Raw genomic sequence first — 22,412 nt, 5'->3', positions numbered from 1 at the left:
TTGGAATCTAACATAGGGATTTGGGGCATTTCTTTATGCTTTGTCCCAGTCATCTTGGGTTGTAGTACAAAATACAAACTAGTTGGCAGAACCAAGAGCAATCTATTTGCCACTGTTAGAAAGGTGTAAAGTCTAAGAGTGAGATGCTGACATGGTAGGTCACATTATGAGGTCTCCTTCAAGATGGATGACATTTCATGGTGTCCCCACTGGAGAGTGTGAGAGCCACCCGCATCTCTTTTTACAAAGTGCCCCATACTCATAACCTCATTAACCCCAGTAACCTCTCAATGTTCCTGGTCATGCTGGGAGTTAGGGCTCTGACATTATCAGGGAACATAAATATTCAAGCCACAGCATCCGTATCAAAAACAACCTGAACACTGCTCAAGATATTCAAGGCAGAGAAGGGTTAAACGCAGAGAAGGGTTAAATCAGTTACAAAAGTGTAGAGAGGATTGGCAGAATAAACTAGAGTAGGAAAAGTTGCCTGGAAACCAAGCTGCTCGTGGCTGGGCTGGAGCCTGTTCGCTCATTCTGCTTCTACTGCCAATGCTTCAAAGACACTTTTGCTGCTGACCGGAAACCCAGAAGCCCACACCACCCTGCTGCTAATAAAGCTACAGGCATGCTGTTGGTTTGAATTAAATTAGAATTTCAGATTGATTTAGGAAAAACTGAATCTTTGTTCCATTGTTGATGCTTCTGTTAATGTTTTTGTGTTATCTCTCTGTCTTAGGACTTATGTTGCTATGATGAAACACCATGACTAAAAAGAAGTTGGGAGGAAAGGGTTTATTTAGCTTACACTTTCATCATTGTTCCATCACTGAAGGAAGTCAGGACAGGAACTCAAGCAGGGCAGGAACCTGGAAGCAGGAGATGGGGCAGAGACCATCGAGGGGTGCTGCTTATAGGCTTGCTCAACCTTTCTTATAGAACCAAGGACTACCAGCCCAGGAATGGAACCATACAAAATGGGATGGGCCCTCCTACATCGATCACTAATTAAGACAATGTCCTACAGCCTGATCTTAGGATCTTTTCTCAACTGAGCGTCCCTCCTCAGATGAAGTCAGATGATTCTCATTTGTGTCAAGTTGAAATAAAATTAGGCAGTATACTTCAGTTGTTTATCCTTTAATACCTCTTAATAAAGTATAATTTCATTCAAAATAGTCTTGTACATTTTGGGTTCTATATGCTATATGAACTACATATATAAATTATTATTGTTTGAGAATTTCATATACTGGATATATCTGATCTCCCCTCATTCCTTCCTCTCCAACTCTTCTCCTATACCCTACTCCTGCTCCTCCCCCCACCTTTTTTTTTTTTTTTTTTTTTTTTTTTCCAGAGCTGCGGATTGAACCCAGGGCCTTCCACTTGCTAGGCAAACACTCTACCTCTGAGCTTCTTCTTCTTCTTTTTTAGATAGGTTCCTCTGTGTAGCCAGGCTGGCCTTGAACTCACAGAGATCTGCCTGCCTCCGCCTTTCAAGTGCTGGGAAAAAAGGTGTGCACTACTGCCGCCTGGCCAATTTTCCTTCTTCACTTCTTTTATTACACACCTTGAGTTCACGTATGTTCCCAGTCTGTGTATGGGCATACATAGGGCCATCTACTGGAGCATGAGGGGCCTCTCAGGGCCTGCATTCCTGAACTCTCCCTCTCACTGTAGTTGCCTGTTGCCAACAGCTCCTTATCTAGGGGCGGAACGTCAAAAGCGTCTCTATCTTTGTTTTAGATTTATTTACTTACATGAGTGCTCTACCTGCATGTACACCTGCATGCCAGAAGAGGGCATCAGATCCCAGTATTATTGGATGTGAGCTATTTGGTTTCTGGGAATCAGACCTAGGATGTACTACTGAGCCATCTCTTTATCCCTCCGCCACCGTGTTTGAGACAGCGGTTTTCTGTGTAGCTTTGGCTGTCCTGGAGCTCACTCTGTAGACCAGGCTGGTCTCAGATTTACAGAGATCTGCCTGCCTCTGCCTCCCAAGTGCTGGGACTGAATGCGCCTGCCACCATGCATGGTTTAGGCATTCCTTAACATGTGAGGCCTTTTGATTTTACACTTGAAAAATAAAAACAAACAAACAAACCAACAAAAAACGCTGTATCTGTAATACTTGGAAGCCAATTCTAGCACATCAGCTCTGTTTCCTTATAAGTATTCCAAGGAGGAAGTCCTAACACTTTGGCTTCAGCCATGCACCTGTAAAACTCTTACACTAGATGGCCATTACATCTGATGACTCACCAGATGGCCCCTCAGGGCCCTTTTGACTTACACCTTCAGCTATATCTAACTTGGTTTTCTCCTCAGTTTACCAAAAGACTCCTTATTCAAGTCACATTGCTATTGCTCTATATAAAGAAAATAAAGGGCCTTCCAGTGTTATACTCTCCTCCTGGGTTTTATTTCTTAGGAAACATTGCTTCCTTTTCTTGATTTTTAAAGGAGAGCAGAGCCCTGGCCAAGGTACGGAAGGAGGGAGCCCAATGCCTCCCTTTCATGGCTCCCATTGCTGTGGCATCCCAGCACTTCCACAGGCTGCTCCTGTATGCAGCTCCCCAGCTGCCTCCCATTTTTTTCTTCAGATAGCCTCCACTCTTTGCTCTGTGGTTCACTGTGCAAGTTTCTGCCCCTGGTTCACACCATCTACTCTCTGATGTCCCTCCTTCCTTTTCTTTGTCTGTCTAGTCTCTGTGGTCCTTGGGGCCTTCTTGCATTCCTTTTTCTCTTTCACAACACTTACTTTTGTGCTATTAGAGACCTGTCTTACTCTACCTGATACCTAAGGGAGAAAAGCATCGCCTTAGAAATCCTTAACTCTCTTAAAGCCTCTGCAGTGTTCCTCAACAGAGGGACTGTAAACATTTCCTGGTTCTATAGTCACGCTCGATAAATATGGACGCCACCAGGGATACAGTGCGGTGTACATTCAGTTTTCATTTTAAAATTCCGATAGCTCCTAAAACTCTCAGCAGCTACAGGAGAGTCTTCTGTATAAAGACACATTGCCTTGTTGATGGGGCCTCCTTCATGAAGGAGCCTGGTTACAGAAAAGACCAAGGCATGATCAGGAAAGGTAGAGTCTCCTAGTATCCTCCCTCAGTGTCTGGGGAAGTGAGATCCAGTCCTTAAAGAACAAAGCTGTAACAGTCACCCCTACCGAAGGAAGTCTACATAAAAGTCTGAAAGGGCATGGGTAGCAGTTCTCTTCTGGCTCCTCACCTGCAGCCTGTATACCACACTAAGCGTTCCTGAGTTCTGTGAGGTGCTGCAGCGAATGAAATGAGCCCAACATGGGCACCGCAGGAACCCCGATTTGTGGTGCCATTGATAGGCCCAAAGCATAGGGCCACAACCTGAAGGCTGAGGTTGGCACCTGACATTTGATAAAAAGCAAGTCTAATGGACTGAGCCCTCAGCCTGTGGCATCGGATGTCACGTCCAGGTAGAAGGTACCAGAATTGAATTGAACTTGGAAGAGAACTCTTCTGAGCTAGATGAGGTGTCTTCTACAGAAACTGCTGTGTTGGTTTCTGGTTATGTGTGGAGAAAAAGGAAAAACCAGCCTGCTAGTCACAGAAATGTTCCATGTTCAGTGACTGAGGGACTGTGGGCCATGGGCAAGGAAGGGAAGTGCACTTTCTTTTCCCCTTTGCCACCTGGACTGCCATCTACACAATCTTACCTGCCTGAGCTCACCAGAGGCTCCCAGCAACATGCAAAGAGAACCGTCTTTCTCCCCATTTTTAGATGGGAGACACACTCAGAAGGCAGCTGACTTGCTCAGTATAAGACAGCGAGGACCCCTGCTTTGGCTGGGAGCATGACTCTGGAATGTGCCACTCAGATTCCAAGAGACCATGGGTTCTTCCTCACTCTCTTGGAGCCTCAGTTTATAGCTCTATAGAATGAGGAGAATACAATAGTATCTATCTCAGCACCTAGGACAGTGATGTTACATGGTGACGCAGGCATGGCTAATGCTAAATCTTCTATTAGTATATTAATATAGTTAATATTATTATATTAAAATTACCTGGCTGGAGAAATGGCTCAGCAGTTAATTTTCGTTGCTCTTCTAGCGGGTCAGAGTTTGGATGCTAGCACCTATAATCAGATGTATAAACCCCTGTAGCTCCATCTCCAGGGGATCTGATGCCCTCTTCTGGCCTCCGTGGGCACTGCACTCATGAACACATACCCCCACAGACCACAGCAATTTGAATATAAAATAACTCTCTAAAATATATTATCACTACTATGACACATCAAATTGCTTCACTAGAAACAAACGAGTTTCAAGTGATCAGTGTTTTGCATACAGTTGACACTGAGCAAATACTGGTCCCTTCTATAAATATTTGCCTCATCCTGACTTATTTTCTGAACAAGTTGTCCAGCTCATCTCAGCTATCAGCAGCATTTCACTGTCTCACATCCTGCTCATCCTACCCTCTGAAGCTGCCCAGCCTCTAGAGCCAGCTACCTAGTGGGAGATGGCAGACAACTCTGCACAGGGCAATGAGGAAACAGGTGTTTGGTTCTAGCCGGAACTTCTTGGAAGTCAGACAGGCCACCCGATATTTACCACACAAACAAATCAGCTGGAGAAACTCCAGGCTGGTGGCAAGCTGAATGCTTGGAAGCCAGACAAAGACAGGCCATGGAGGACGAACCGTCCCTTGCAGGCTTGGCAGGGATGCAGCTCCACGGAGCTTGCATGCTCCTCTCTCGTGGGGAGTCGGAGGCAGAAACGGCTGCTTGGGCCAATGGGGAGTAAGCTCAGAGAGAACGTCCTTAATAATTTCCCCAATGGGAAGGCGTTTTGCTTTCCCAGTCTCTTAGGAGACCGGGCTAACGGGTCACTGAAAAACAAGTGTTGGTGCCAGGGTCTCCGGATACAAGGCTTCCTTCTCAGAGACAGGTATTTGAATCCCCACTTTTGGCTCAGGGGTCATTCTGTCTGCACTCTGGGAGTTTGAGGGTGAATCTTGGTGGGATTGGGGTCAGAGATTGACAGGTCACGATATCTATCTGGCTCTCGGTCCACTGCACTGGAGGCCGGTTATTCTTAGTCACAGATTGCTTTCACCTTTGTGTTAACTTATTAGAGCTGTGGAGAAAGGCTGCTGGGCAGACAAAGCTACTGTGAAATAGTGGCGAGCAAGGGCATGGCTGTCTGTCTTCTATGACACCCCCTGGAAACATGTCCAGAACTTCCCTGCTCAACTGTCATGTGCTGGGACCCCTCTCCTGTCTTCCCTCAGCCCTGGCAGTTAGCATCTCAGCTCATCTGCTCAGAAATACACACAGTTCAGGAACAAAAACCTCCCTGGGAAGCTTCAGAGTCTCATAGAGTGGGGGGGGGTGTCATAAGAAGCTAGGAAATGGGCAAAGAGCCCCCCACAGCCAGACTTCCTGATGTCTGCTGTGGCGCATGCCACCTTACCTGATCCCCTGCTTGCTGCATTTTGCAAGAAGGGATTGTGCCAAGGGCAGGTTTTTAGGCTGACAACCTAAACAGTTGGCTGGGTGTTAGAACTTTGCCCCACAAAGTGAGGCAATAAGTAACTCAAACAAATTTTTTTTCCTCTCTCTCTCTCTCTCTCTCTCTCTCTCTCTCTCTCTCTCCTTAATTTGGAGTTGAGCTAGACAGAGGGGGCTGGGCAGGGAGCAGACATAGTAAGACAAAGAAATGAAGGCAGGCAAGGAGGCTGACAGGGTAGTGGGGAGTCACTGGCTTCCTGCTGCCTCTGGTGAGGGATAGGAGGAAGGACACTCAAGTCTTTGCCACTCTCTTTACTCCCTCACAAGATGTTGGTCTTCGGGTGCCCAGAGCAGTCATCTGGCACCTACATTTCCCCTACACCCTCCCCAAAGGGAACTATTTGGGCGACAGCCTCAGTGGCCTCTCATTCACCACTTAACGTGAGCTAATAAGGATTCCCTTGGTGGAGCCTTCAGACGAGAGCCTGGGAAGCTAACAGATCTTGGGCCATTCCTTTGTGCTATAGGCCCACCCATGGCGTGGTCCAGCCAGGAACCCAGATTTCTGTATTTTGAAAACGTGCTATCCAATTAGGAGCAGTTCAGGCCCAGAGTTCTGGAGTAGGAGGAGACAGAGATGGGGAAGGAGATGATGATTTCAATCATTCACTCTCTCTGAGATGCTATCATTCAAAAGGGATTTGCACAAATCATGCCCGTGTCTGTTCTCCAGTGGGTCCTGGGAGCAGAGGTCACACAGCTCAGCTGCTTTCCAGGCCTTGATTGCATCACCAGCATTCCCTAGGACGTGCCCCTAGGGAAAAGTTCAGGCCAGGGCACCATGACTAATAATTTACCCCCAGATGCCATGTGATTCCTGGTGGTGAGTGTGGCAGGCAAGCCTAGGCTGATTTTGTTTTAGCATCAAATGCCTGTGGGGATCTCATATTTCACACTGTTATTTATTGGGAGGAGGGTTTAAAGAGTTGCTGGGCTTCACCCATGGAAACACCAGAAGGAAGTCTTGTTCTGACAGGCTGCCCGATGTGAGGAAAGAGTTGTAGGATCAGACTTCATCTGGGCCAAGAAAACTACCCTATGCAAGGAAGCCTGTTTGCATTTCCCTCCTTAGGCCATGGACAGAGTGCGCATTGCAGTTGTCGGAGCTGGCGTGATCGGTCTGTCTACCGCTGTGTGCGTTTCTGAGACGGTCCCCCGGTGTTCCGTCACTGTCATCTCAGACAAGTTTACACCTGACACCACCAGTAATGTAGCAGCTGGAATGCTTATTCCTCACAGGTATCCAGGTGAGAGATGGATATATTTGCAAGATGCTAATTTTACACCTGAGACCATTTCCTGGGGTCCCCTTGCTTTACACCAGGCCTGAGTGAATGACCCTGAAGGCTGCCTGGTATCCCTCAGTCATCTTTAAAGAGGGCACTTCATCTTAGGGTTCATCCAAATCACAGGGGGCTCCACTCTCTCTCTCTCTGTGGCTGAATACCTTGGTCTCCTGGACCAGCTTCTTTGTCTTTCTGCTGCTGCTAGATGAACGCTTGTTCTGTTCCCCAGGCTTCTTCCTTAGACATGATTCAGACTAGCCCCAGTCGTAGATACTTCCTGCTCCACACCTGTCCGGCAGGCTCTTCTGAAGGTTAAATGTGCTATTATTCAGAGTTCAAAATGGTGCCCCACACAGGACCAGTCTCTGTCTGTGTTTGCAATTGTTTCTGCCGCTCTGGTTACTACAGTTCTGTTTGACCAGCACTCGAATAGGAATTAGGTCATCACGCTTGCTCCATCCACAACTGAGTTGGAACTGTCTGTTATTTGGGGATGATTTCTGTAGCAAACAGCCCCCATTGTGCTTGTAGGGTTTAGGGGCAGGAACACTAGGATGTATATGAAATCAGCTCTCCACACTGAACTAAGTCACTGGAGGACAGTCCATTGAGGTCTAACAGAATTCTGCAGCACATCCATTATTTCTTCTTTATCTCTAAACAAGCAGCCTGCCTGCAGTTTTGGAAGAGTGTGGCACACTCACATGGACACGCTTTTCCTTGATGACAATGTTTAATTAATACTAGCGAAATATTTGTTTGTTCTAGAACCAGTGATTTATTTAAAAGTCTTGCTACTAATATGTCTTTATTGACCTGGGGGCCCTGCTCATCACCCACTGTATTTCCAGCCCTCAGAAATGGGGTGTCTCAGTTCTTTCTATTGTTCCAACAACATTCCTGGCTGGATTTCCCAGCTATACCCTCATTTCTGCTCAGGCCAGCATTTTGAGAATATAACTTTGTGCCAGAGACATGCTCCTGGCTCCTGTGTCCTTTGCCCTCCATCAGTAAATCATTACAAGAGTGGGTCAGATAGACACATCAACACTTTAATTCTGGGGGTTCTGTTGCATTTCTCCATGGCTACCCAGAGACGCCTGAGCCCGTGCAGAAGCAATGGTTTAGAGAGACCTTCCAGCACCTATCTGAAATTGCCAAGTCTGCAGAAGCCTCGGATGCAGGTGTTCTCCTGGTGTCTGGGTAAGAAGAGGGATCTGAAGTCCTTGTAGACTTTAGAACATCACAGATATCAGAGGCCGGCAGAACATACCAGTATGAAGAAGGATTTAGGAAAGACTTCAGGATGCGAAGTGGTTTGAGAAATGGAGAACAATAAGCAAAGATCCGTAATGGCAAATAGACACCGAGTTTGGGTGTGTGGTATGTGGAGTGTGGCGCAGCTGATGGAGAGGAAAGAGGTGTGACACTAGGATGGGTACAGAGACCTCGAGGGCTGTCTTATTTGAGAATCATTAGAAAATGAGGTGGCCTCCCCCAAAGTACGGCCTGTACATTCATCACTAGAGTTGCTTTTAGCCAGAGAGGTATTGTTGGAAATTGAGCTTAGGGCCTCGTACATACAAGGCAAGAGCTCTACCATTGAGCTATATTTCCAGCCCTAAAATTATCCCTCAAAGTGTCATTTGGAAAATAGTGTTTCTGAAATGATTAACACCTTTCTATTTGATTGTTAACATCTGATTTGGAGGAAATGCATGATTAAGTGGGGTTTGATGACACGTCCAATTTAGCATTTCTAACACAAGCAGCACTTAAAACATAATGACTTCATCTTATATTTTCCTAAGCAGAGATTACACAGTGCTCTCGCATCTTTAATTTAGGTCACAGTGTCATCAAATGACAAAGGGCATTTGTCACCTATGTTATTCTATGTGTTAGCACAGTCCTCTGGACAGTAGAGGGACATTTTTAAGTCCCAGTCTATCTTCATGCCATTAAGGCTATTTAAAAAGTACAAGTGTTGGAACGGGAGAGATGGCTCAGTGATTAAGAGCATTTTCTACTTTCACAGAGGATCCGGGTCCAGTTCCTAGCATCTACATAATGACTCCAGTTCCAGGATTTCTGGTGTCCCCTCTGGTCTCTGTGGACTCCTGCACACAGTTAACATAAACTCATGGAGGCGCACACACATACACACACACACACACACACACACACACACACACACGTACCGTAAACAAATAAACGTTAAAAATAAACAGTAGAAAGGAGAAGTCCCAGCCTCCTCCTCTGATGCCAGGCTCTGTAGACACTTCTTGGAAGTATAGCTGTGTATCAGAAGGACTTATACTCTTTCTCTCTTGCCTTCCCTCACTAGATAACCACCAGGATGGACGGGGACATCCTTACTTTTCCAAAGCCCCTACCCAAAATAGCAGGCGTTGCCATGGACTTTTTATTTTTATTTTTTCAATGGCTGGACCTACTCTCTCTCCCTCCAAGGTTAGCTACTGAGCCACGTGGAAGCGTGGTGTTCACTGTACTAGAATCATGCTTAACTTGTTCCAAAACCAATAGGGATTCACCAACATTGTGTGTAACTAATGTTTAGAAACAGACATGTTCCGATATGCTTTCCTTTGGGAATTGAGGCTTTACACACGTCCTGCGTGTCTTCAGTATAACCTTAATCTCCAGTTCATTCCTTCACGAAGAATTTTGGCAGCATTCTCTACAGCTGGTCTTCCAGGTCTCGGGGATGTGGCAATGAAGAATTTCACATATAGTAAATGCTTAATAAATATGTGTGGAGTGAATTTTACAGAAGACAGACACAGTTCTGTCCTCAGGTGGCTGGGGCCTCTGGGGAGAGGCATCAGTTACCAGAGACTGCAAAACAGAGAGCCATGGAGAGACTTGTGCCTAGAGAAGAAATTTGCTCCAGAAACACGTCAGAAGCCATGTAGGAAAAGGTGATTCCTTTGAGAGACAGTTCTAGGCAGAGAAGACAGCGCACACACACACACACACGCTCACACACACACACGCGTGCGCACTGGCCAGTCTCAGGCATTATATTGAAGGACTCAAGTAAGTCCATGGTATTGAGAAGTTACTGGGGGATTTTACACATCGGGGTAACTGTTCATATTTGCATTGAAAAGGCATTTTATCTGTACTGTAGAGACTAAATTGGAGGAGAGATGCTAGCAGGATACATTGAAAGTGCCTTTAATTCAGTATTCAGGAGGCAGAGCCAGGGGAATCTTTGTCTACAGACCATCCTGGTCTACAGAACAAATTCCAGCACAACCAAGGTTATACAGAGAGACCCTGCCTCGAAAAACAAAAATAAAAACAAAACAAAAAGAAAAGGAAAGAAATGGAGTGAATAGCTCTGAGAAATGACTAAGAGGAGATTTGATAAGGTTTAAATAGTTAAGCCAGGTGATGGAGCGTTCAATCCCAGCACTCTGGAGCTAGAGGAAGGTGGATCTCTGTGAATTTGAGGCCAGCCTGGTCTACAGGGTGGTTTCCAAAACAGCCAGAGCTACACGGGGAGAGACCCTGTCTCAAAAACCAAACCAAACAACAACAGAAGTTAATGGTGTAGGAAAGTGGAGATCAAGGAGGAGGACTCTTATTAGCACAAGCCTGTAATCCCAGCACTCGGGAGGCAGAGGCAGGCCGAACTCGAACTGGGTTTGAGGCCAGCATGATCTACAAAGCTAGTCCAGGACAGCCGAGGCTACACAGAGAAACCCTATCTTGAAAAACAAAACCAAAACCAAAAAAAGCCCAAAACAAACAAACAAACAACAACAACAACAACAAAAGAACCCGAAAAAATAAATGTTCAAAATCAAGGCTAACCTTCGAGTTCCTCACATTTTCCTTTTCTTCTTCATGTGAAGCGGTGCAAAACATTAAAAAACTTTCCCTCTGAAATAATAGTCACCTGTAAATAAGAGGAAATTGTGGCAAAAATATCTCAGAAAAGTCAATTTAATTTAGCTTTTTAAAAACACACACTATTTTTGTTTTTTGTGACGCCGGGGATCTGAAATCTGACCCGGTGCACGCTAGGTGGGCGTCCACCAATGAGAAACCCCCAGCCCGCGGGTGCCCCCCAAAGCTCTGACTCCCTCAGGGCAGAATCTCTGATGTCCAGCCACTCAGTTATCCGGACCCGAGAGATGGGAAGGACTGATCTTCTCTTCGTGTCTGTTAGGAAGTGAAGTTTTAAAATGCTTTAGGGAGTTTATATGGACTTAACTTACGGAGCCTTTTCTGCTTGGGGCGCTGCAGGTGGCAGGTGTTCCGGAGTGTCCCCGCGGAGGAGGTGCCTTTCTGGGCTGACGTGGTCCTGGGATTTCGCAAGATGACGGAGGCCGAGCTGAAGCGGTTCCCTCAGTACGTGTTTGGTCAGGCTTTCACAACCCTGAAATGCGAGACGTCTGCCTACCTGCCGTGGCTGGAGAAAAGGTTGGTGGCAGTGTCTTCGGGTCGCCCCGGGTTGGAGAAAAGGTTGGTGGCAGTGTCTTCGGGTCGCCCCGGGTTCGACACGGCGATTAATGATGGCACAGCTGTGCACTGAGCGCGCAGGAGGCTCGCCGGGGCTCCCAAACCGCCAGGGCCCCGTGGAAGTGGAAGCGGCTGATGTTGGTCACGGGGCGAGGACTAAGTCCGCACCACGCTCGCTCACGGCAACTTGTTGCCTTACTTGTCCCCATTCCTTCAGAGAGAAGCCAACGACGGAAAATCTCAGTTTGCTCGTTCAGAAAATGGAGACGCTCGGATAATGCAGGAAAAGCCTTAGGTTTTTCTCATCCCAATTATTGTTGAGTTTTTCTCATTTTCACTAAAAGTAGCTTCATTGTTATTATAAATTCGCTAACGTGGTTATGAACGAGAACATGAAAGTGGAGGGCTTATCTAAAGTACGTAAGGCTTCCTTAAAATCTCGCCCTTAAACCTTTGCCCTTTCGTTTTGGCTTGGTTTTCAGCACTGCCTTTTTCTAGCTTGTTAGGATTCACGAGTGTTTTTGGTTGAGACACATCTATAAATCTCTTGCTGGTTTGCTCCACATTGCATGCTCCTGTGGGTTGGGGATGTGGGGATCGTACAACGTAAGTGCTGTCAACCCCCAAATCTGGTAAATAACCTGTATCTAAAATGTTTGGGACCAGCGGTATTTTGAAGTTTAGTTGTCTTTTTTTTTTTTTTTTTTTTAATATACCTAATGAGCCTGGCGTCTGGCCAGTTGGCCGATATGGTGGGTGACAAGGGCCACCTGTCCCCTTTTCTAACCTGGAAGAAAGGCTTTGTGGAACAAGGCAGGGCCTGTCGCAGCCCAAGCCCAAGAGGAGCCCTTTAGGCTGGAGGGAAGAGGGGCAATGCCCCCACGGCGAGGGAAGAGGACATCTGGGGCTCAGTCTGTGGGCTGGGCAGGCCCAGATGGGCAGCCACGCAGTCCCTGCTGTTCCTCAGACGTGGGCCTGTTCTGTTGCCTCCTACGCCTCTTCGCCGCAGTGTGAGCTCTGCCTTCTGTGTCCTGATTCAAAAGGGAACATTCCTCTCAGCAGCGGCTTCAGCCTCAGCGCCAGCTAGGAGATGACAACCCAGGAAACATATATTATCTTATTATAATTTAGACCGTTCATTTTTTCCAAGAGCGGACAAGATCATCTTTTTCTCAAACATTGCCCAGTAATATCTAGAACAGCACCGCCCCCCCCCAAAAAAAAAAAAAAAAAAAACCCTCAGAGATTTAATCACCCATGAAGGTGATACTTTATATCTTGGGACTGTAAGGCTGCATACTTGGCTGTTTGGTTTTTTTTTTGTTTGTTTTTTGTTTTGCTTGCCATCCCAGGAAATGAATCGCAGAGGCGATAAGTCCCCTGCCAGGCAGCCTACCTAAATAAATTATTCTGCGGGGACCAGAGTCACCCTGCATTTGCTGACATCTAGAAAGCCTGGTGGTCCCTATCAGTGCTGGAGGCCTATACTTTACACGGCTGATTTCTTTCCATGGCTCCGAGGAGGCCCACGCCGGACACAGCACTGATTTCCCTGCCCTGCCCGCGCTGTTGGCTTCCATCTCTGTTGCTTTTTCTGGACAGGCCTTGACTCCCCCAGTTTTTCTGATATTCTTCGTGCTCTCCCATCTGCTTGTCGCCTGCCATTTCCTAGACCATGTAGAAGCACATATCGCCCTCAAGCATCTTCACCTCCTCCTCTAGGGACTAAGGGACCATGGCTGCTCCCCTTCAGGGTTATCTTCCTATAGAAGCCCTGGGCCATATCCGTATGCCCTCCTCCAAGGGGCCAGAGGCTGCCTTACACCTGACCCCTGGCGTGCTTGCCATGCCTTGTATGTATCCATGGAGTCTGCCAGACTGGGATGGACCCAGTTCATTGTGAGGGTGTTGGTGATGGCAACTGTCAGCAGCCAGCGAATGTTGTCAGGGCAGAATTAGACTGTATGCACTTGGCAGCCTTGTAAACCCAAAATACACTATAAAGCTCCAATGTATGTCAGGCATAGCGATAGGAAGTGTTGCTAGGAGAAAACTGGGTTCCCCTGTAAATCTGTATGCAGAGACTTGAAAATTTAAACTAGGCTTCTTCTTGTTTTTTTTGAACATATTGACTGAACATAGTTGATCCCCCCCCCCCCCCCCCCGTTGATGGTGGGCAGCCATCTTGAGAGCCGACTAACAGTGCATATACACGACAATCCCAAAACAGCTCTCGTCCTTGATCTGGCCATCCTCCCCCCTCTTCAGTGTGTCTTCCAAGCCTCTCACCTCTCCACTCCAACCTGTTTTCACACGGTGACTAAACACTCATTCTGACTGACTTTAAAGACCCCGCCGGAGTCACCTCTACTCATTCTCCGGTGAGAGGAGAGTTGACTGCGTGCCAAGAGAGATGTCCAGATGTCCTCCTTCAGACAGTTAGGGTCAGAGCTGCTGGCATCCCTAATAAACCAGGTTTGGCCCCATCCTCCGTGAGTCAATTAAACACACAGGTAATGGTGAATAGAAAAAAAAAAAAAAGGAGTGTAATTCAGTCTAGACACATTATGAAGAAAACCAAAGGACTAATCCACCCTCCAGAACCAGATCCACCTTCAGGCTGCTTAAAAAAAAAAAGGGTTAGAGGGCCGCAGGTATGTGTAGCTGAACGTTTCCCGTCAGGGTGAGATCTGGCTATCCCTCTGACCAGCTCCAGTGTTTTCAGCGTGGTGGTCTAACAAGTTGTTAGAATTTCATAAAATCTGTACCCTCCCTCCTGCCCTCCCCCACCCAAAGGTCTCTGCTCTCTCTTCTCTGCAGTATTTCTCCAGCAGAGACTCTTTGTCCCACTCAGTGCTCTCAGTCAGTAGAGTGCTCTCCCATTTCCTCATGGATTCTGGGGCCACCGGGTGTGCTCTCTACAGGATGGGCCCTCACGCGTTTGCCAGAAGCTGAGAGGAAAGTGATCCAGCATTTTACTAGCAGCTTCGTACGGTTGTAAAAGTAACTTTTAGGCACCTGGTCATCTAAGTTAACATCTGCTTTTGGGATACGGTTTCGTCCTCAGCGCTGGTTTCAGGGTCTTGCTGTATTTGTTGGAGGTGGATGACGGTGAGTGGGCCGCACCACATGCTCACATTCAAACAGCACTGGGTGACCTGTCTCTGTGCTGCAAGTTTCCTCCTGGGAAGGAGGTCCAAGAGGGAGCCAACACAGAAGCCTGGCCGGCCCTTCCAAAAGCCCAGCCATACGTCACTCACCTCACTGTAAGATTTATTTATTTATTATGTATATGAGTGCTCTATCTGCATGTACACATGCACACCAGAAGGGGGCACCAGATCTCACTGTAGATGGTTGGGAGCCACCATGTGGGTGCTGAGAATCGAACTCAGGACCTCTGGAAGAGCAGCCAGTGCTCTTAAACTCTGAGTCATCTCTCCAGTCCCCAACATGTTGGATTTTTATCGTAGCTCCATCCAGGGCTGTTGAAACAGAAAAGAAGACCATTTGCATTTATTTGAATTCTCACATAGACCTAACTACTCTTTGAGCAGGACACTAGCTTAAACCTAGGCTATCGTTAAGGAAACACGTTCAGTGAATTTAAGAAAGTTGCATGAGTCCTAAGGCTCATGAATTTACTTCTTTCCCTGAATTAGAAAAACAACCCTGAGCTCTGGTTAGAATGGCTGAGCACAGAACATAATGTTCAAAGACTGGCACATGGAACCCCACAGTCTATTAAAAGAAAAACCAAACCAAACCAAGATAGTGTTTAAAAAGAACAACCAGTTAGGACCTTTAAAGAGTCTATATGGTCACAGTTAAATGTAAGCGACACACAGATGGGGAGCAGGTCTACCCACAGGCCACAGTGTGGGGCTAGTGTTTTACAGTGTGGATGAACCGTTGGCCCTTCTTATTTTTCTAGGAAAGCAACTGCAGCCACGGGGCGCCACACCTTTGCCGGCCCTGCTCCAGATGCTGCCCTCTTTCATTTTCCCAATGAGCTCATGAGGTTGGCTCACAGCAATATGGAGGAAGGGAAGGGCAGGAGCTCAGGGAAGTTGACTAGCTCAACAGGCTATCGGGACAGCAAGGGGTGGGTGGCCCCGCTCCCCAAATCTTCACTTGGTGCTTGCTTGCAGTCGTTGACGGTTTCATGCATTGATATAATGCATTTTAGTTGTTCCCAGCCCTCATTAGCCTCTCTCACCCCCCTCCCTCCTTTGTCCTATTGATGTGATAAAAACAACATGGCCAAAGAAACTTGGGCAGGGCATGTCAATCGGCATTCAAGAAAATGCCCCACAGGCTTGCCAACTGGCCAGTTTGTTGGGGGCATTTTCTCAATTGAGGGTTTTTTTTTTTTTTACTTTTCAGATAACTCTAGCTTGTGTCAAGTTGACAAAAAACCAAACCAAACCAAACCAAACCAAACCAAACCAAACCAAACCAAACCAAACCAAACCAAACCAAACCAAAAGACAAAGCAGCTCACCTTTCTTCCAGATAGCTCCTGTCCTATTTTTGTGTAATTTTTTTCTTTTTTTGTGACCCATTGAGTTAACATTAGGGTTACTTGCAGAACGTGGGTGGGGGATTACTTACTTACTGGGACTCCGGCAAATTATCAGTGGCTACACTGCTGAAATAAACGACACTTCCTCCTCCAGCAGCTAACAAGGGAAGGGTGGGGCCTCATGAGTCCCTCCCCATTCGTGATGAAATGTTGATGGACCCAGTCTGTGAAGGTCCTTTTCAGATCATAACAGCTGCTGCGAGTTCATGATTTCATCAGCTATATGATGTCCAGAAGACATATTCTCCTCCCCGCCCCCGCTTTCCTCCCCACCTTCTGGCTCTGACATTCTTTCTACTCCATCTTTCTGTGGTGTTCGTGTTTACTTCTTAAACATCACAAACAGTACAAACATCCTGGTTAGTGTTACCACAAAACACTCATGTTGCAGAAAATAAAGGGTATTGGGCTAATAATGTTTATTATTAGCCTTATAATTAATATGGTGGAATTATCTATCACAATCAATAAATGACACAGATACCAGATAGATTTTTAGAACAGCCTGATTTCACCTGGGGCACAGCAGATGTTAGCCCTCTAAACTCTCCTTACCACTACTCAGCCCCTATCCCAGGCCATCTGCTTTAATCCTTCCTATCTGGGAGACCTCCCATCCAGAATCCCAAAATACTTGCTGATGTTCTTCATTTGGGCCAATTTCTTCCATCCGTGCTGATATGCCATGTGCTTCTCCCACGCTAACCCATGGCGGTGTCCTGCTTCTCCCTTCTTCCTCCTCCTCCTGTACTTGTCTCCTTCCCAAGACCCTTGCCTCCCCAAAGCCCAAGAACCTTAGCCATGCCTACCATCTTCTGCCCTGCCCAGGTGTGGGCCTTTTAATCAGCCAACCAGAGATGCTTTCCTTCTCATGGCAGGGATGCAGGAGATAGTTCATCATTAACAACAATGTCCACGGCAGCGTGGTAACCAGATCTCAAGGCACTGAAGTCAACGTTTGAATAAATGACACCAGGCCGACCCCAGCACACCCCTTTACTCTTCTTTCTGTGGCAGGGTTATGCCCGATTTCACTTTTAAAAACAGCCCAGTGTCCATCCAATGAATGTAATCTCAGCTTCCATATTGTTCCATGGAGAGAGTGGAAATCGAGGTACATAGAATAAATAAGTAAATAAAAGTTCTGGCCTCACTCCTTTCAATCACTCTGTCACACGAAAGGTTTTCATTGGTTGTTTGTGGTCCCATGAAGATGCTTGACAGTGTCTTTGGTTTTCTTGTCCTGGGTAAATACCATTGCTTTCCATTAGTTTTCTGAATAACAAGCAAGGGTACATAGTGCTTAAAACATTCCCACCAGCAATGGAGGAGGGTTCTCCTTTCTCCACATGCTCTCCAGCATATGTTGTCACTTGAGTTTTTGACCTTGGCCATTCTGATGGGTGTAAGGTGAAATCTCAGGGTCGTTTTGATTTGCATTTCCCTGATAGCTAAGGATGTTGAGCATTTCTTTAAGCCAGAAGCTGGAAACAACCCAAATGTCCCTCAACGGGGGAATGGATACAGAAATTGTGGTACATTCACACAATGGAATACTACTCAGCAATTAAAAACAAGGAAATCATGAAATTTGTAGGCAAATGGTGGGAACTAGAAAAGATCATCCTGAGTGAGGTATCCCGAAAGCAGAAAGACACACATGGTATATACTCACTTATAAGTGGATATTAGACATACAATAGAGAATAAACATATTAAAATCTACAGACCTAAAGAAGCTAAACAATAAGGAGGACCCTAGGGAAGAAGGTTAATTCTTATTCAGAAGGGCAAACAGGATAGACATTGAAAGTAGGGGAAGATAGGGAACAGGACAGGAGCCCACCACAGAGGACCTCTGAAAGACTCTACCTAGCAGGATGTATGGAAGCAGATGCTGAGACTCATAGCCCAAGTTTTGGCAGAGTGCAGGGAATCTTATGAAAGAAGGAGGAGATAGAAAGACCTGGAGGGTCAGGAGCTCCACAATGAGAAGAAAACACATCTGAGCACAGGGGTCTTTTCTGAGACTGTTACTCCAACCAAGGACCATGCATGGAGATAACCTAGAACCCCTGTGCAGATGTAGCCCATGGCAGCTCAATGTCCAAGTGGGTTTCCTAGTAAGGGGTACAGAGACTGTCTATGACATGAACTCAGTGGCCTGCTCTTTGATCACCTCCCTCTGAGGGGGAGCAGCCTTACCAGGCCACAGAGGAAGACAATGCAGTTACTCTTGATGAGACCTGATAGGCTAGGGTCAGATGGAAGGGGAGGAGGACCAGATGGACTGGGGGAGAGGCATAAAGGGAGAAGAGGGAAGGAGAGTAGGATTGGGAGGGGATGAGGAAGGGGGCTACAGTTGGAATACAAAGTGAATAAACTGTAATTAATAAAAAAAATAATTAAAAAAAACCTCTTGGACTGAATGGAAAGTACACCCTGGGTTCAAATTATTGAAGGCTTAGCACAGCTGGACCTTCTGTAAATATTTAACATATAACACATGAATCAAACCCAGAGGTTTACAGCTGTCCTTGGACTTGCTCAGTGGTGATATGGGAGGGGTCCCCACCGTGGGGGCTGAGAGGCTGGCTATCTACCGGTGACCCTCTGCTAAGCTGCAGGGAAGACAGCCATCAGGTCTGTGATGCTGGGTAGCAGCAATGCTCTCTTGCACTCTCCTCTACGTGTGGCATTTTCTAGAAAAGGGACCAGTGTCAAAAGGTCAGTTCCTTGCAGATCTTAATGCAAGTTTCAGTTAAACTTTCCAGCTAGGAAGTGCGAGCAGAATGTCAGCTTCTGTTCCTGTTGAGGTAAGATCACTGGTGAAACTAGGCCTTCAGTTACCTTCTGGCCGTGTCTTCACACCACGTCCAGAAGTTTCGACTTCCCGTGTGCTTTCCTTTGTTCCTCTGGCTTGGAAGGGGATCTTCCGCTCTCTCAGAGGCAGGGAGGTCTGTCTCTGCTGTCAGCTTTGTCTTCCCCTTTTCTCTCAGGAGGGTGCTTGAGTGACAGCAGGCAGGGAGACAGATGCAGTACCACGCTATTTGTCCGAGTTCTCCAGAGATGGAGCCAGCTGTGTGTTCACGTGTGTCTGTGTGCACTCTCATACATGTGTCTCATACATGGACATGCACATACATGTACATATGCACATATCTCTGTGCTAAAACTTCACTCTTCCAGCTATCTACACCATCTCCCAGTTCTTTTTTTCTGGCCCTTCATGAAGGGCACTGTGTCTTACAGTATTGTCCCTCTTAGTAATGTTTTGCTTCTTGGTTACCAACCTGCATCCGTTGAACAGAACTGCCAAGAGTTTCTTATATTAAATCCCCTGTATCCTATAAAGAACCTAGGAATAAGATTATAGGATTACAAGGGATTAAGATTTTGATGATAAGATTACTGGTGGTTATTATTATTATTTTTTAATGGCTACAGAATTTCCACATTCGAGATGAAAAGAGTCGCTGGGATGGGAGGTGGCAATGGTTGCACAACAACATAAGTGGGCTTAGAGCCACTGAGCTGGGCCACCTAAAAATGGCCCAAGGGGTGAGGTTTTATGCTGAGTATATTATCCTACAGTTTAACAATGATTACAAGGCTTGGCTGAGCTATTTCTTCACATTAGTAAACTATTTGGTCCAAAAATCAGCTCTCATTTATTCTATCAGCTGTCTAGATTGTTCCTTTTGTGAAAACATCCTCCCTTGTGTGTGTGTGTGTGTGTGTGTGTGTGTGTGTGACAAAGAGAGACGGACAATAGATACACACACAGAGAGAGACAGAGAGACAGAAAGACACACAGAGAGAATACGAGCAACCACTTACTGGAGAGTGCTGACTAATACAAGGGCACATGCAAGAATTAACAGCCTCTGACGCAACGAGGAGGGAGTAGTGTCTGAACAAGAGCTGCTTGGGTGTTGTTTAGAGCACAGATTAACTTGGTATTTATTTTGCATATACATAAAGGAACTCTGTGACATGTTATAGGAGCGAGGACATATGATTTTCTTTGTTTTGGGTTTCCAGAAGAAGGCTTCATTTAGGATTAACCACAGGAGTCTCCGCTGGCCAAGGATGGAGCTAGGCTGTGATGCAGGGAGGCGGGGCAGCTCCTGAGAGCCTGCTGTTCTGTCCTCCTGCCCTTCGTTGCTGGGGAGTGGGTGGGAGGTGGCTACCGAGGCTCACCCGGTCTCTCTTTCCCAGGATAAAGGGAAATGGAGGTCTGCTGCTCACCAGGAGAATAGAAGATCTGTGGGAGCTGCAGCCGTCCTTTGATATCGTGGTCAATTGCTCAGGCCTGGGAAGCCAACAACTTGTGGGTGACTCCATGATTTCCCCGGTAAAGGGCCAGTTGCTCCAGGTACAGGCCCCCTGGGTGAAGCATTTCATCCGAGACGGAGGTGGGCTGACGTATGTCTACCCCGGTGCGTCCTATGTGATCCTGGGAGGAACCAGACAAAAAGGAGACTGGAATCTGTTTCCAGATGCGGGACTCAGCAGGGAGATTTTTTTGCGGTGCTGCGCTCTTGAGCCTTCTCTCTGCAGGGCCTTCGACATAAAAGAGAAAGTGGGCCTGAGGCCCAGCAGGCCAGGTGTGCGTCTGGAGAAGGAGGTCCTGGTCCAGGGGGAGCACAGGTTGCCTGTGGTCCACAACTATGGCCATGGGAGTGGGGGTATCTCAGTGCACTGGGGCTCTGCTCTGGAGGCCACGAGGCTGGTGATGGAGTGTGTCCACACGCTCAGGACCCCAGCCTCTATGTCAAAGCTGTAGCTGACATCAAATGACAGCAGATAACCCCAGGTCTTGTGGGTCAAAGCACAGTCTGGCTTGGTATCATTCATTGAGATAAGCAATCTTGGGATGGGGATGTCATTAAATTTTGGAGAGAGGTGACTAATAAAGTCTGTGTGAACCTCCTGGGAAGGTACAGGATTGGCCCCGAATATAGGACAGGGCTGGAGAGACTCAGCCATCACAGGTTCTCAGAGCTTTCCCACTGCTTGGAAGTTGAATCTGACCTTTGTTTTCAAAATTAGAAAGTATGCAACACATGTCAGTAGGCTTAGAAATCTTGCCACTAATGACACAGGACCTAAAACTCCATTTTTTTTCCTTTGGTGAAAATATGTGTCATTAAAAAAAAAAAAAAAAAAAAAACCAAACAAACCCTGTTATATAGGGTAAGAGTTTTGGAGGCTCTGATGCTAATTTATATGAATGTTGTAAGTGATGGGGATTTTTGTATCTTTAGCTCATAATCTCGTAGGAGGAGATAATGTGTGGGCAACACTTGGATCCCTGCCCTGTGGAGCTGCAGGATCCTCTCAGGTCACAGAGCGGCCCAAGGGTGTGCTAGCATCTCCATAAGACCACACAGTGCAGCCCTCCTGTGGCTAACGGCGGCTTCCTTTCCTCAGCGGGCGATGGCGGTAGAAGATGGCGGCAGGGTTGGCCCTGAGGGTGGCAGGACCCGAGCAGCAGCAGCATCGGTCTCTGCGTCTGCTTTGTTTTTTCTGGGACCAAACACCTAAGAGAAACAACCTAAAGGCTTGGTTTGCTCCTAGAGTCGGACCATCACACCAGGGAGGGCCTTGTAGAACAGAGCTGTCCAACTCATGCCTGCAAGAGAGCAGCAGGAAGGATGGGGCAAGATACAGCCCCTGAGCAGCCTCCCTCGTTATCCGCTCCCCATAACCCGCCCCTGCCTCCTGATAGTTCATTCAAGTCCATCAATGGCTTAAGGCACTGATTAGGTCAGCGGTGTCTGGAAACATCTGCAGCCCCACCCAAAGGGTTGCTCGGGTCCTCTCTCAGGAGGTTGCCTCCATCTTGTCAAGCTGCCAACAGGGATTCACCGTCGCCGTGGCCGAGGCTGCGTGTCCCATTCCCACCAATGATGGAGAGCTGGCTGACCGCACGGTGAGCGACTTGTTGAAGACTGGGCAGCCTGTGCAACCGGAGAGCTAATTTGCTAATGGAGATGGCGCAGTCTTTCAGGACGACACACAACACAAAGTATTCTTCCTGCCGAAAAAGTACCGGGGAGGAAGGGGATGTGTCTCGTGATTAAACAAGTTTGAGACTTGCTGAGTCCGGGAATTTAACTTGGTTTCCTGACTTAGGTCAATTCAGAGACTTTAACCCGTCCCTGAGAGCAGACCCTGGGGTTTGGGCCTGGGAGAAAAGGTATCATTCATTGCGATAAGCAGTCTTGGGATGGGGGTGCCATTAAATTTTGGAGAGAAATGTTATCGTTTGTGACTATTAAAGTCTGTTTGAACCTCTTGGGGAGGCGTAGGATTGGCCCTGAATATAGGACAGGGCTGGAGAAACCCCAGCCTGTTAAGATTGTTTGCTGCTCTCCCGGGGGACCAGAGTTTTTTTCCTAGTACCCATGTCAGGTGGTTCACAGCCTCCTGTAACTACAGCTTCAGGATCTCCAACACCCTCTTCTGGC

The 22,412-nt window shown here is 47.0% G+C and overlaps 1 protein-coding gene across 3 annotated transcripts; it reads left to right on the top strand.

The window, feature by feature from the left end:
- The first annotated feature begins 4,850 nt into the window (after positions 1–4,850).
- Ddo (D-aspartate oxidase) lies at positions 4,851–22,054 on the top strand. 3 transcript variants are annotated; one of them, XM_055616030.1, is made up of 6 exons: positions 4,851–4,948; positions 6,644–6,818; positions 7,952–8,060; positions 11,136–11,312; positions 20,158–20,314; positions 21,373–22,054. In XM_055616030.1, exons 2-6 carry the CDS (start codon positions 6,647–6,649, stop codon positions 21,484–21,486), a joined length of 729 nt encoding a protein of 242 aa, XP_055472005.1. In that variant the 5' UTR covers positions 4,851–4,948; positions 6,644–6,646; the 3' UTR covers positions 21,487–22,054. The 3 variants fall into 3 exon arrangements, with proteins under 3 accessions (XP_055472005.1, XP_055472003.1, XP_055472004.1); XM_055616028.1 differs by having other exon boundaries at positions 4,853–4,948; positions 20,158–22,054; XM_055616029.1 differs by lacking the exon at positions 4,851–4,948 and having other exon boundaries at positions 6,438–6,818; positions 20,158–22,054.
- Positions 22,055–22,412: the final 358 nt, after the last annotated feature.

The sequence above is a fragment of the Psammomys obesus genome, unplaced genomic scaffold (assembly GCF_907164565.1).
Source record: "Psammomys obesus unplaced genomic scaffold, mPsaObe1.curated_primary_1811, whole genome shotgun sequence".
Lineage (NCBI taxonomy): Eukaryota > Metazoa > Chordata > Mammalia > Rodentia > Muridae > Psammomys > Psammomys obesus.
The sequence above is the reverse complement of the archived record's forward strand: the minus strand, read 5'-3'. Positions and strand labels throughout refer to the sequence as shown.